General features: G+C 33.2%; 1 protein-coding gene across 1 annotated transcript in view; it reads left to right on the top strand.

Annotated features, from left to right (window-relative positions):
• Positions 1-15070, top strand: part of LOC117182112 (troponin C, isoallergen Bla g 6.0101-like) — a 71950-nt gene extending 56880 nt beyond the window's left edge. The window contains exons 3-5 of the mRNA XM_033375144.1: positions 6542-6685; positions 10266-10517; positions 14401-15070. Coding sequence (XP_033231035.1) covers positions 6542-6685; positions 10266-10517; positions 14401-14435 — 431 coding nt within the window. The 3' untranslated portion in view covers positions 14436-15070. The remainder of the gene's footprint in view (positions 1-6541; positions 6686-10265; positions 10518-14400) is intronic.
• The last annotated feature ends 1033 nt before the right edge of the window (positions 15071-16103 follow it).

Below are 16103 nucleotides of genomic sequence, written 5' to 3'. Positions count from 1 at the left end.
TAATTATTTAGCAAGTTTACAGAAATATTTATCAAATATCCCTTTTTTCAATTTATTATCCAGATATTACCTTTTAGTGGCAATGCATTCTTCCTATCTTAAAACCTGCTTCATCTATCACAGTGTAAATTTTGTTGGTAAGTTACGAAAAATATTTAAACTTTCTAACCAGCCGTGTCGAAACCACAAAGATAGGCTATCGCAAACGTTTCTGTCGCTATTCTAGCGAGGCCTGCTGAGCAGACAATGGCTCGAGTCTCTACACTGTGTTGTCGGTTTCAGGCGCATAAACTCTCTATTTTCAATTTCTTTAAATCCAGAAACATGAATACTTTCTGGATGAAGCGTCTCGTACAGGCGCAGTAAAATTACGTGGCGGAGTTAAATTACATGGTAAATATACGAGGTGTGTTCCAAAAATAAGGTGACTTTATGGTTTTCTCAAAAAATATTCATTTATTTCTTAATATTTATGTTGTCCACTTCAAAGTAATACACCTCGGATATAATACACTTGTGCCAACGCTTTTTCCAATCATCGAAGCACTTCTGATAATCATTTTGTGGTATAGCCTTGTGTTCTTTCAACGATGCAGTTTTTATCTCCTCAATCGTTGAAAATCGATGTCCTTTCATGGGTCTCTTCAGTTTAGGGAAGAGAAAAAAGTCACTGGGGGCCAAACCCGGTGAATATGGAGGCTGAGGTATGACTGTGGTGCTGGTTTTGATCATAAAATCTTTCACAAGCAACGATGAATAAGGAGGTGCATTATCATGATGCAAAAGCCACGAATTGTTTTTCCAAAGTTCTGGACATTTTTTGCGTATCGCCTTTCGCAAACGGCGCATAACTTGAAGGTAATACTCCTTATTGACCGTACGACCTTGTGGTAAGAATTTCTGATTCACTACGCCAAGGTAATCAAAGAAGACAGTGAGCAAAACCTTCACATTTGACCGAACTTGACGTGCTTTTTTCGGTCTTGGAGACTCAGGATGTTTCCACTGAGACGATTGGGCTTTAGTTTCGACGTCATAACCATATACCCACGATTCATCTCCAGTTATAACCCTTTTGAGAAAATCAGGATCATTATTGACTCCATTCAACATCTTCTGAGAGATGGTCATGCGATGGATCTTTTGATCAAAATTAAGCAGTTTTGGAACAAATTTCGCTGACATACGTCTTATGCCCAAAACGTCCGAAAAGATAGCATGGCATGAGCCAACCGAAATGCCAACATCTTCAGAAACTTCTCGGATGGTAATTCAGCGATTTTTCAACACCATTTCTTCCACTGCTTGAACGTTTTCATCTGTTGTTGACGTGCTGGGACGTCCAGGGCGAGGTTCGTCTTCAACATCCACTCGGCCTTCTTGGAACAGCTTGTACCACTTATACGCATTTTTCTTACCCAGAGTAGACTCACCGTATGCAACTGTCAAAATTTGAAGAGTTTTAGAGCACTGGATTCCATTTTTCACACAAAATTTAATGCAAACTCTTTGCTCCATCTTTTTCGAAAGAAGAAAGTCGCCGAGCACACCAAACCCTTCTAACCTTTTACGCCTCTGCCAGAAAAACAACACGAGCTATACAGTCAAAACTGCGAACATATGATCGTGACGAGTGTACCAACACAACAAAACAAAAAACATAAAACTTGAATGTACGTAGCCCGCGAAAATTGAAAAGTCACTTTACTTTTTGAACACATCTCGTATTACATCAAATAATTCATCCTTGCAGACGTATTTTAGATTTTGCTAGAACCTGAGTCTTCTGAAGAATCTTATCTGACAATAAGGGCTCTTTACATACGGATGCTTCTATCGCCGGTGCTTAGAAGAGCGTACCCGTAAATCATATCGCTGTGTAAGAAACACTTCTTATCATGAAGCCATGAACAAAACTTATCTCTATAAAATGCGGTGAAAAAAAATATATCTTAGTAAACACTGCAAAAAAAATAAAAATTGGTAACAGCCGTGAAAAACACGGCTTGTATAAATCCTGTGAAAAAACCTGCATCATTGAATGACCGTAATAAAAAGCATATTTTAGTAAACATTGCTCAGTACTTTTCTCCTCTTTCCCACTATGAACTATGTTTTATATGAATATGTGACGAGTGCCGAAGAAAGGGGGCTTACTCTAAAAAGATCGAAATCGAGGTTTTGACATTTTTCTATAGATTTTGGTTTGTTCTTTTTACTGAAGCCATCGGCAAAATTTTCCGAGCGTTATTATTGCTAATAATTAAGTTGTTAGGTACCCGAGAAATCGGGCTTTTACTCGAGAGTTCGAGATTCCGTGAAACACCTCCCACCACTTACCACCTATCTACGCGTCTCATCTATACACCGCCCGTGAGCCGCATCCACGACCTACCTATTTCCGTGAGAATGCAGCGGTAAGTGGAGAGGGAAGATTTCGAAGAGTCTTCCCTTTCTTCTAAAAGTTTCTGAAAATTTCAATTTTCGGAGTAAGCCCCCTTTCCTCGGCGCACGTCACATATCTATAAATCCACGCGCTTTATATTGAAAATACATATAAAACAACACTTAAACCCAAAAAATATGCGGCTGGCAGCGTACAATACACGATTTTAACTTAATATTTATTTATAGTTCTTTGCATAGTCCACTAATAATACTTTTTTTACGGCAAAATGATTATTATCGTTGTTCTCTTGGATTAAAACAGTTTAATTAAAAGTTCAAACGAGTACGGGAATAAGGTGTTATAAAACAATGTTTGCGGCGTTTTAAAACAATGTATTTATTTCACAGCGGCCTAATGAACAAATTATTTTTCACGGCCTCTTTGAAAAAGGGTTTTCTTCATAGCTTTGGTTATAGGAAAACGATATACATATCGGTCTTGAAAAATCAAATGTCTATTCAATATAATTGTTTACAAAAATCAACTTTTAATGTACCACAGACAAAGAAAAGACCACCAGTTTATAACTTTTAGTCAAATCACGCCGCCCATCTCGATGATTGTGCAAATATTACGATTGGCCTTAAAAATATATTTAAGATTGTATTTATAGATAATCACTAAAATGGCTGTATAGTCATCTTAAAGATTTCTTGTTTTCTAATTGGTAATTCGTGCTAAGTTACACAGTAATACATTAATTTGAATTCCAAAAGAGAAAGGCGGTTGACTTTCAGATGTAACCAAATGGATCATTTGCCAGTTGAAAGTCAACTGATGATTATAACATGACTTAAGTAATGCGCTTGGTTGAAACTCAACTGCTTTATGTACGTAAAATGTACATATAGTTTAATCTAAGACAGAAAGATTGTTGACTTTCCGTCAACGCGTGCGTCTGAAATGAAACTTAAAGGTTAATTTTAGTCAACTGATTGTTGAAATACCAGGTACAGAACGTAAATCTTCCATCCTTTTTTGTACCTTTTTTATCATATATAAACGATTTTTCTATTCATAATAAAATTCGATATAGATCTGAGTACATATATCAAAATAAGAAACGTTGACGAAACGACTATACCATGAGCTCAGTGTTGATCGATACTATCCAGCCAGCGCTATCGACACCATGTTGGCTACTCTCAGCTGTTCTCTTGCACATCTTCTAAAATCGCCAAAACCCCTCTAAGTGTTTGCGCATCGCATTTCGCACACGCCTTTCTGCCAGCACAAATTGAATTTCAGAGCGCGCAGTATTTTGCCTTTAGCAAGCAGAAATATTAGAACGTTTAGTATGTTAATTTGTTAATAATTATCAAAGAAACATGTCTGTGTTTATTCTTCTATCCTTTCTAGTTGTACTAGAAACAATCATTTTTAGGCCCAAGCAAAGACATTTAATTAAATCCTGCTTCTTAGCATCTAGAAAATGTTCTTTAACAGCAGTCATTTTTATTTAAACCAGCCAAATGTATTTGGTTGATCTAAAGAAATTAATTCTTTGCCTATATTTTCTTGATTGAAATAATTTTTTTTTACATTCAAGAAGATGATTTTCTTAATTCGAAAGGTCTAGATTCTTTTAAATCTGATTAGTCGTTCAAAGAAATATTTATTTAATTAAATAAGTTAGATTCTTTAAATTCCGCTACACTGATCCGACCCAGTTTGCTGATCAATCTCTCTAGCAATCACCCCAATTGAAGATCCTCAACAATTAGCTATGTAAGGTTCCCCACTTGCATACATTAGTGTCCAAGGTCTTTTGTTTCAGGTATCATTCACTCTACCAACACTCTTTTTATTAACTATTTTCCGCCATACTTTGCTGTCCTGGCATACTTCTCTAGCTTCTTTTACGTCCATGCATTTTTTCATGCAGGCTCTCGTGGCGTCTTATGTCTCTTCTAACAAGGGTCTCATTTACACATTCTAACCAATCTTTCCGCGGTCTGCCTTTGGACACGTTGCCATTTACTTTACCTTGATAAACTTGTTTCTTTAGTCGTTCATTTGGCATTCTCTCAATATGCCCGAACCATCTTAACCTATTTCTTTCCTATGTGTCTATTAGCGTCTTTTCTGCACCACATTCTTTGAGAATTATCTTTTTACTCACTTTCTCTATCAGAGATTTCCCGCATATTAAATAATTATGGTTTTGATTTCAAGATAATATTTCTCTGTAATTTATTGTGAGGGATAAATACGACTTTTCGCCTCAGAGTTTCCATGTTACGGCATGCGCTGCAGACTTTCCACTCGACGAGTTCAACTTCAATTCCTGCTTGAGGTGGATTTTTTATCGAATTTTTCTGTTTTAGGTTTATCAAGATTTTAAATTATTCGATTTTTCTAAATTAAATATGTATAACAATAACAATTTTGATTATAACTTAAGCTCCCTGGCGGACCGAAGGAATAGAATGGAGTCTCTACAAAGTACCCGTAAAGACCCTATTGGGTTCCATTTCGGTTCCTTTTTGAAAAAACTAAGAAAAAAACAGCAAAATCAACGTTTAAATTGTTGAAATTCGGATTCTACGTTAAAATTTCCTATAGAAGTTCACGGAATAATCGCAATAGTTTTTTGCAAGGGTAATAAGTTTTTAAATAATAAGATGTATAACGGCTGTTGACTTCTACACTTCAAAAGCATCATCTATATGTAGCAGTCAACAGGCGTTATAGATCTTATATATTTGTTTAACCTTTTACCGCTGCAAAGAAAAGCATTGCGATTACTCCGTGAATTTCCAATAGAAAATTTAACGTAGAATCCTAATTTCAACAGTTTAAAAGCTGATCTTGCTGTTTTTTTTTAGTTTTTTAAAAAGGAATCGAATGGGGACCCAATGGGGTCTTTACGGATAAGTTTAGAGGCTCCATTCCGTTGTTTCGGTCTGCCAGGGTTGAAGGAAGCGAGTTTCTCCTGCAGGAAAATATGTACTACAATTATAGTAGAGGAGAGTACCCAAATATGAGATACCAACTCTGTTTGGCGTGATTGTCGGAATTCTGTGGACTGAATTTAAAAGTAATATAGGTCATTTTAAAGGAAATTTAGTTTGCCATAAGGAGCTAAAATAAAAAATTTTATTAACATTTTTTTTTATGCTAAAAATACAAAAAATATAAAAAGTGCTTTTTCCAAACTCGTCAAACTATTCTCATGATATGAGATACCCCAGAAAATAGCTCCAAAAATGCACAATAAAGTATTATTTTTGATGAAAAACTTTATTCTATGTTTCCGAAGTATAAATTTACAGCTATTCAGATATATTTAGTTTTGTAGTAGTCACAAACACTTTCGTAACCAATTTCCCCCGCGCAGCCACAGTGTTATAAAAACCACAGGTATCTCATATTATGAGAACAAAACCGTGCAACTACGCACTTACTATGCCTGACCTGTAAAATGAAAAACTTCAACACTATCGATATTTTCCTACTTAGTTATTCAATCTCCATCAAACCAGGCAAACTTTACTGTTAAATACATATTTAATGAATAATACATAGGGTTTGAAGAATTCCCTTCCAAGAACTCGACCACCATCGGTTTCACTAAAAGTTCGCCTAAATTACTCTTTCTTTAAGGGCTACAAGTTAGTGACAGATCCAACAGAGTGGGTCTCTTAGTTTAGCTGATACCCCGCAAATCTCATGTTACGAGAATATCTCATATTCGAGTACTCTCCTCTACGAACTACTTTGTTGCACTCGCGCATGGTCTAGGCCAAATAAATATTGATCAGTAGGATATTTTTTTTCTTCAAATATTCAAAAAGTTCATGTCGGGAAATACTTTTTTAAACCTATAGAATATTTCTTTGTCTTTAAAATATATTTCCTTCCACCAGCATATTACATTTATTCTCCTAAAAAAGTATTTCTTGGAAAATAATCAGGACTTTCACTTACTTCTTCCAAGTAAAATTCACTTGATATAAGTAATCATTTTTTCAGTGTGAAAGTTATATTTATATTCAAACTAGCCAACTAAAGTTAATATTTAAAGTCATTGTCTGCATGATATAATTGATATTAAATAATCACTTCTTTTATTTTCTTGAAAATTTATAGTGCTCAAAAAAGCTTTCGATGCATTCGACCATGAAAAGAAAGGATGTATCGGAACAGATATGGTAGGAACTATTTTAACTATGCTGGGATACGAGCTAAGTGAGTCTACCCTGGCAGAAATTATTGCTGAAGTTGATGAAGATGGTAAGATAATTTGTATCACTATTTGAAAAACGATATAATTCTACTAATGAACATGTGTATGTTAAAATAAAAAAGGGTCTAGTTATTCACAATATAGTATGCTAAATGTTTTATGATAAGTTCAGAAAATTTCATATGTTACACATTCAAAGTTAAAGTTTGTCAAATTCCTCCTAATCTCAGAAAGACGTTTATTATATATAATTTCTATAATTTTTTGTATACCGGAGATTTACCTCCTTAATTTTTTTTGTTCGCGAAATATTTTTTTTCGTTCTTTATTGAAAAGTATTCAATACATATTTTTTTATTTCAGTGTTATATGCAAAGTTTGATAGAAATAAATTTTTAAAAAGTGACGTTTTAAAAAAAGTGATCGTCTTAACTTTCGTTATAACTAAAAAGGTATATATAAAGCAAACTTTAAACATTTGATCTAATATGCGGTTGATCCTGAACTTCGAAATGAGGTATACTGAAAAATCGCTCTATTAAATTTTCATAAATAAATTAGGCGTTTTTATAAAGAAATAGAGGTTGCTAAAAAAGGACCTAATTTTTTTCACTTTTTTGTGGATTAATATTCCTAACACATTCCAGAATATACCGTAAAAATTTCAAAGTGGAGAAATGAATAGTTATTGAGTGATGAATTTTTAGCTGAAGCCGTTACACGTACGCACGCTTGAAGTCTGTAACAGCTTCAACAAAAAATTTATCATTACATAACTATTCATTTCTCCACTTTCAAATTTTCACAGAATATTCTGGAATCTGTTAGGAATATTATTTAACAAAAAAAGTGAAAAAATTAGGTCCTTTTTTATCAAACTTTATTTGTTGATAAAAATGACTAATTTATTTATAAAAATTCAATGGAGTTATTTTTCAGTATACTTAATTTCGAAGTTCGGGAAAAATAATAATTATAATATAATAATTATAATATAATAATTATAATATAATAATTAATTAAATATTTAAAATAAATAATTAAAAAATGTATTTTTAGGACATTTTGCATATGACGTTGAAATAAAAAAAATACAGAAGAGCACAAAAAATTTCTAAACTTAAATCGACGTAGAGTCGTCCTTTCTTTTAGATGTGCAGAGATTGGCAGGTGTATAGCTCTCCACAATAATGAAACTTCCATCTTTCTGGGATTTTTAACGAAATATTACATTTCGATTTATAACTTATTTTTTTTATTTTTCAACTTGTAGGTAAGTATTCACAATGCTTAAAGTATTATAAAAAATGTAAGCGAATAAAACTTGAGTTTCTTTTTTTTTTCAATTGGGGATGATCTAGAAAAAATCACACCCTTGAAAATATTAGTTTTAGCCCTCAAGAAAAAATCCCTTTGCGATGGCCCAGGTAGTAGTAAAACCCAGTGTCGTGGGCAGAAGTTTTTTTCGTAGATAGGGGGAGCTAAACTTTGTGAAGAAGGGCAAAGAAGGGTATCTGAAAAATAAAAATGACCTGATATTGAATTTAACAAACATAATTTTTTTAACAATTTAAAAATAAAATAATATTTTTCTTTTAATAACGTTAGAAAGTTGCGGTTTTTCTGAAATTCTCAACATTTTGTCTACTTTTTACTTAAAGTGTGGGAATAATTTTAATGAAATTCAACAAACCTAATTTTTTAATAAATTATTATTGTTCATAAATGTCTTCTCCCATTGTAATGCTAGATAGTTGCGGGTTTTTCTGAAAATTTTCACTTGTTGTTAACTTTTCACTTAGAGCGAGGTAATAATTATAGGAAGTTTAGAAGGATAACTGTTTAAGCAAATTATCATTGTTTATAACTATCCTCTTATAATTTTTTAGCTTTTCTTTATCTTTGTGTTGAGGAACAAATGTGGGCGTCCACATAAAAAGGGCTCTTATGACCGGTATGGAGTTACGTACAGAATCATATAGCAGAAAAAAAAATCAAATATACCAAGTATCGTTTGCTTTAAGGATATAAATATAGTGTGAAAATATTCAGTATCGGTCTTAAGGCCATGTGACGAGTGGGACACGTGACCAGATTCCTACCTTATCCTCACTTTTTTTATTTCTCAACTTATTTTCACACGATGCGTCACTTCGAGTTGAAAATTTGGGATAATAAAAAAGAAGCATTAAGAAAGGTGGGTCTGGTCCTAAATTTTAATAATTATGAAAAAAAAATTTGCAGTAGAAAAATTTTTTCAAAATTATAGAAATTTAGGATCAGACCCACCATTTTTAGTGCTTATTTTTGAGTATCCTAAATTTTCAATTCGATGTGGCGTTTCGTGTGAAAATAAGTTGAGAAATAAAAATAGGGCGGGAAGGTATGACCCTGCCTTACAAAGACGTGAATATCTCACAACTTAGAATCGCCCAAAAGGACCCTTTCCGCGCGGACACGCTCAAAGAATTAACATTATTATTAATTTGAGCAAAAAGACTTACCGAGAATATTTATATTGAATCTCATTCATATAGAAAGTTTTCAGAATATTAAAAATATCTATTTTATTTCAGACAAATACGTTAGTAAAATATCGAAAGATGATTTAAGAAATTATTCTCACTAATTATTAAGTCCCTCTAAGCGAAAACTGAAGACACGTTCAGAAAAAACCGCTAATTTCTGGCATTATTGAATTTAAGAAAAAACGGTAGGTTTCGAGCACTATTTTGAGAAAATATTATTATAGATAATGGTGAATTGTTAAAAAAAATATTGATGTTAAATTAAATTCATTATTGCCTAGATGTAATTGATAAGTTGAAAATAATTTGAAAAAATCGGGAAAACCGTGACTGTTCAAATCTATTTTTAGAGAGAAATGCTAAAAATAATAATAAATTATTTGCAAAATTCATAGAAACTTTTAGTTGTCAGTACAAACTAGTATTTTATGCATTAAAAATCATTTGTATTTCAAAAAACCGCAAAGAATTATACTGAGTGCCAGAAAATCGTGAAACTCAATTTTTTACTTATGGGTTTTTTTGGACTCTATGAAACAGACCTATGGAGGTGATATTTAAAAAATTAGTTTTTATTCATGTTATGTTGCTACTTACGAAAAGAAACGTTGGGTTTCAATTTGCTAAACCTAATACTAACGATTCTGAAAAAGATTTACAAAAATGTCTTTTTGAGTTTTTTTATTATGACAGACACGTATTAAACTTCATGGGGCTTGCGGAACTTGTAAATATAATTTAAAAAACGCGTTTTTTGGGGGGGTAGGATTCGAACAAATTTGGGCGTGTTAGTCATAGAAATTCGAAAAACAAATTTCCAATACATTTTGATACCAGTTTAGCCTTCAATTTTATCATTTTCAGCTTATGTCTATACTCTATATAATCCATTGTTCTCATCAGCATTTATGGCAAATTACGGAGCTATCCCGTAACTAATTTTCATTGAAGCGAATTTCGATGCGGATTTTTGATTGTAGTGGTCATTTAAAAATCAGAATGATTTTTTTAAAGTATACTATATGCATAGTAAACTATTAAAAAGAAACTAGTTAAGTGTAAATTCTTGAATTTATGAATTCTACTTAATCCTCGTCAGGTTCTGGTGAATTGGAGTTTGAAGAATTCTGCACATTGGCGGCCAGATTTTTAGTTGAAGAAGATACGGAGGCAATGCAGCAAGAATTAAGAGAAGCCTTTCGCTTATACGACAAAGAAGGCAACGGTTACATAACTACAGATGTATTCCGTGATATCCTCCATGAATTGGATGACAAACTCTCGCCAGAAGAACTTGATCAGATGATTGAAGAAATTGATGCTGATGGCTCCGGGACTCTTGATTTCGATGGTAAGATTAAATTTTCAGCAATCTCTACCAAGGTGGAGTCAGAAGAGGAGAAAGGTTTCTAAGAACGGTTCCTTGACATATTTTCCAACAAATTTCGATATTAAGTAACTTCTGAAGTAAAGACGATTCCTAACAGTATTTCTTGTTATTCGTTTTATAAAGTTCATGTACATACAAGTTCAATATATTATCGAAAGGCAATACATTTTGATTTTGAAAAAAGATGTAATATTGCTCGTCTTAGGCATCTTCTTTCCTAAAATACCCAGGTGCGAAATTCAGTCGGTAGTCAGAGCTTGACCATCGGCCCAAAGTCGGCCCTGCTATGGTAACCGATCTACGGTAACCAAAGTTGGGCCGACTAAGATGTTTCCAAGCTGCCATGGTCGGACTGACGTTGGCTACGGAGACGGCGGCGAGGGAAAAGCCGACCGTCAACCCAATTCTGCAGATTGATTGTTACGACCACAATAATGCGGTCGGTCCGACTCTGGATAAAGCAGTGGGATTGACATAAGTCACCTTGATGCAGCCGATGATCTGTCAAACATTGGCCCGAGTATGAGCAGACCGTCGGATAAACTCTGGTTGATTGTTACAAAAAGACCGTAAAACTGCAATCGGCCCAACTGTGGTCAAGATTTGGTCTGTCCGCCGACGTCACATGTGCCCGTAGCATTGGGTGCACATAACCTACTTCATTTCGATAGATTTGCTTTCGACCGCAAGTGATCTGCTCGTATTATCGGGAGGTAGGATTGGTGTGTTACTCGCAGAAATATATAAATATTCAAAATAAACCATTGAAAATTCTTGACCAAAAATAGAAACGTTTAAGGGTAAATATGTTTTATTTAGATCATAATTGAAAAAGTCGAAATGAAACATTTACAATTATTGATTGAATAATGCTGCATATTCAAAATGTATCTATTTTAATATACAATAAAGTTAATTTTAAAACCTGCAAAATTTAAAAATTCTAAAAAAAGCATGGAACACTGAATATTTTCAAAGTATAGCTTCCCAATTTTTCAAGCCTCTTTCCAAATAAATCTATGAGGAAAATACAACACACAGTTTTTGTAAACAAACTTTGAGGGCTTCGATAGCCGAGTGGTTAGAGTACGCGGTAAAATACACTAGTATAGTCAGGGTTCGAATCCTGGACGAGTAAGATTTTTTAAAGCGCTAAAGCGTGTTGATGGTTGGGCCGGCATCATCTTAATGGGTGGCTCATATATGGGACCAAATGTTGGCCTGACGCGGAGAAGCCAAAGGCGGTTGACCATTATCATTTAGCTGGTTGGTTCGACCAGTGGCGCACAAAAATGGACCGTCCGTCCGATGCACAGTGGTGAAAATCTCCAAATAGCTGGCCATAATTCATTAATGCCATCATTTTGGGATGAATTTTCCTACTCGGGGGTTTTTGGGGTCGCTGATTGTGAATCTGATATTGATTTTTGAAAAAAATGGCGGTTAGAGCATGGCGGAGGATTCTCACAAATTTACATTTTTTAATAAAAAAAAAGATCACTTAAATGTTTTCGATTTCGCTGATTACGAATCTGATATTAGTTTTTGAAAAAACAAAATGGCTATTACAAAATGGCGAAAGATTCTCACAAATTTACATTTTTTGATGACAAAAAAGATTACTTCGATGTTTCCCGTTTCGCTGATTACGATATTCGTTTTTGAAAAAACTAAATGGCGGTCACAAAATGGCGGAGGATTCTAACCAATTTTGATAATTTTTTATCAAAAGTTCGCTAATTACGAATCTGATATTGGTTTCGAAAAACATGGCGGATTAAGAATCTAATATATAAAAAAATGGCGGATACACAATGGTGGGTGGTTTTTATGAATATTGATTTCTTTACAACAAAAATGATTCCTCAAAGGTTCTTGGGGTCGCGGATTACGAATCTAATATTAGTCTCACAAAAGAATGGCGGAAGATTCTCATCAATATTCAGTTGGTTAACAAAAACCATTACTCAGGGGTTTTTGGACTTTGTGGGTATGAATTTATCCTTATTGTCGTGAGGCTAGAAGTGCAGATGTGAGAGTGACATGCAATTTACATTACAAAAAATTAGATCGTATATAAGAAAATCAAAATCAAATGAACGTTCGATAATAACGTAGCAGTTTTCAGCATTCTCAGAAATTTTGCCTTTGACTAATTCGAATAATTCCTTTCGGGTTAAACAAATTCGCTGTTTTGTATCTCCATGATCAGTATCTAGAAAAGTAACATTTTTAAAATTTCATGAGAGTTATGTTATATCACTGCAAATTCTTCTACATTTAAAATAATGACAATATTTTATAATATTTAAAATTACGTGATGAAATAACGTTATTAATATCCGATTATTTACTATCATTATATTTCATATATCACTAAATCTTTATTTAATAGTATAAAATATGACACATTTTGTTTGAATATTAAGTCGATATTTTGTTGTCGTTTAAACAATAGGTTATTTTGATGAACAGATGTCTGTTTATCATGTTAGTTGAAGCTAATAGAACAGTGAAATAACAAAAGTTTACGATGTTACGGTATGAATAACGTGCACTGTACAAGGAGCATTTCAGAGCGCATCTGTACAATCTATCTGAAATATTGTCACAAGCCCAAACAGACAACTTTGGGCAGCTAATTTCCAAATATGTTTCACGTAAATGTGTAATTTTCTATTAGGAATTAAAAACAGGGCCCGACCTAGCAAGACTTTTTTCTAAACTCTATTTTCGTTAACGTGAATTAATATAAGAATTCAAAAACCGAAGTAAATTGTTTATTATTTTTTTTACTTTTATCTTTGTCATATCTATTTATGTTACGCTATTTTTTGAAGAACTTACATTTACTAGAACAATCCATGTTGTTTCGCTGGAATTGATCACTCCATTTAAAAAACAATGCACTTTTGAAAAACTGCTTTTATCACTCGCGAAGCGCACGCGTTTCGATGCGTTCGACGCGTGAAAATAAGAAAGGAAGAAACAGGCTTAGGCAAGCACGTATCCTTAGATATCGTTTCCAAATGATGCTAGGGGTACAACTGCACTTATTTCAATCTTTAAATGTACTTTAAATAAAAATTTTTTTCTGCATTATGGCCAGCTTTTTGGGGATTTTGACCACTGTGCGACGGTTGGCCCGATCGTGGGCCGACAGTCAATTCGCACCTGGGTAGGCCTCTTTAAAAATATATAAAATATATTTTATTTAATACTTGATAGTGTTTTTTTTCTTTATATAGTTTTGAAATATAAATGTATATCGGTGGTAATTTGCATATGAAAAACACATAATAAAATGTGAAATAAGTATTAAATATAGTCAATTAAGAAAAGAGTTTAATGAAAAGTTATAAAGGGAAAAAGTAACCTATTTTGAAGACTTTCGTTCCAGTAAACCAAACACAGAAAGGAATTTAATGGTGTTAAGAGGGGTTGTATTTCATTGGTGGCAAATTTAAATTTCTGCTTTTTCCGGATGTATCAGTTGTTACTCGAAAGTTAAAACGGATTACTTCTTTATGTAATGGTTTAAAAGCTTTGAACATTATTTATATACGTTAATAACTACTTCAAGTTATACATCAATACAAACTATTAAATCAGGAGTTCTACAGTAGGTAAGAATTAATTATCTAAAATGCTGCAATAAATGTTAACGTTCTTATTTTCTCACTTTTTTGCATTCTAAAGTAATTCAAGTAAGTATTTAACAATCTTCTGGAAGTTATAGTCCTTCAATATATCAATACACTTTTCGATTAGATGAAGAATAAGAAATATTACGTTACATACCAATGTATGTGTCACGTCTAATGACCGTATCATTGTTTTGCAGAATTTATGGAGGTCATGGCGGGTGGCGATGATTAAAGAGAGCTGATGATCTAGCAAATCCATGGAATTATATTTAGCCTATAGAGAGCGAAGGTAATAAGAAGAGTCTACTATATACATGAAAATAATCAATATCATGTTAAAGAAAGACAAACTTTATGGAAAAAATGTTGATTAGCGGTTTTTATAAGTTTCTACTGCGCTTATACTGATAACCTCTCGTATAACAAAAAGTTCGATTTTTATCTCTAAAAAAGATCTTCAAAAACTTATCTGCACCAAAAACTATTCTACCATCGAAAAGAACATTATTACACAATTTGAAAAATAAATTTCTTATTAATTTGCATTACAAACTTTGTTCAATATTTAGGCTTTATTTCAGTGATCCAGTAATTTAAGATATGTCTCTGTAAAAACAAACTAAAAACATTTGTAAAGGAAAGTAAAGGAATAACATTTTAATGATAGTTGAAGATGATAATCATTCACTAGCAACATGATTAGTTTTCGGCGCGCTTGTTGTTTCTTTTCTTCGAAGCAAAATAGCTTTAAAAACAAAATTATTACACGGCCAAGCTTTGGATGAGGGGTGTTTCTGATAAAATTATACGAATAGTTCTTGCTCATGGGCTCGATTAAGTTAATCATATAGATGTTAAGGAATACCTTTAAATACTTCGTGACGAAGGTTTAAAAGAGACTGGTGCCTGAATAAGCAACAAATCGGAAAGGAAATATAAAAAAGAGGTTTATTTATTGTCAGAATAAAATGCAGCTTTCTTTTATTGCCTAGTGTTTCGTAACTCTACTCATTTTAACCGCTATAATTCAACTTAAAAATCAGAAATTTTAACCATAAAAAACTTCTTAATTTAATTTTCCCCGAAAAAATCCAAAACGATGTAATTGAATTATCTACCAATATAATGTAGGTTCCATTGCCCACGTTTTTCATCAGAAAGGGTCCTCCAAATATCGCCATTAATTCAGATGTTTGAGCGATTTTTCGGAGAATTGTGTGCTTTGATGACGACTCTCTCTCATTCCTGATATTTGGTCATCATTTCATTCAGATTATAATTTGCAGACCTTGTTTCTCCCTTCTTCTACCTAAGTTCCGGGGTCCACATTAATTTTTGTTCGTAACTTGGTGCCTTAGGTTTTACCAATTGCGGTATCCATTTTTCCAAAAACAGATGGCCTTTATCTTAATCATAGTTTCAGTGGGCGTTTTTCTTTTGTTTCATCATGTACTTCCATGATTATTTTTTCAATTATTTGTAATTTATCAGACCAGGAGGAGTACTTTAATTCATCGAGCAGGATCCGGAAGAATTTACAAAGTTCTCGATTTACTCTCTCGACCATGTTAGATTTCGGATGGCGGACAGATGTAAGGGGTGGCGCTATCCCTTCTTTTCAATTTTTCTCTTCATATTTTGAAAGTAAATTGCGTAACGCGGTCAGGATTTATGCGGTTAGGCTTGCTAATAAGTTGTATACAATTGTCGAAGGTTTCAGTCAGAGATGCGTGAGTAGTTTGTTTTCGAAGAGGATAAAAACTTCACGAAATTGCTCAAACCATGCAGAACTGATAGCATACCAGGTGTATACATATGAAACCGGTAATTTTTCAAGAAAAAAACACATTTATTTCAAGAGAATGATAACAAATATTTTATTCAAAGTATGCGCCCTCGC

Source organism: Belonocnema kinseyi, chromosome 10 (assembly GCF_010883055.1).
Source record: "Belonocnema kinseyi isolate 2016_QV_RU_SX_M_011 chromosome 10, B_treatae_v1, whole genome shotgun sequence".
Taxonomy (NCBI): domain Eukaryota; kingdom Metazoa; phylum Arthropoda; class Insecta; order Hymenoptera; family Cynipidae; genus Belonocnema; species Belonocnema kinseyi.
Note: the sequence above shows the minus strand (reverse complement) of the source record. Positions and strands in the feature narration are given on the sequence as shown.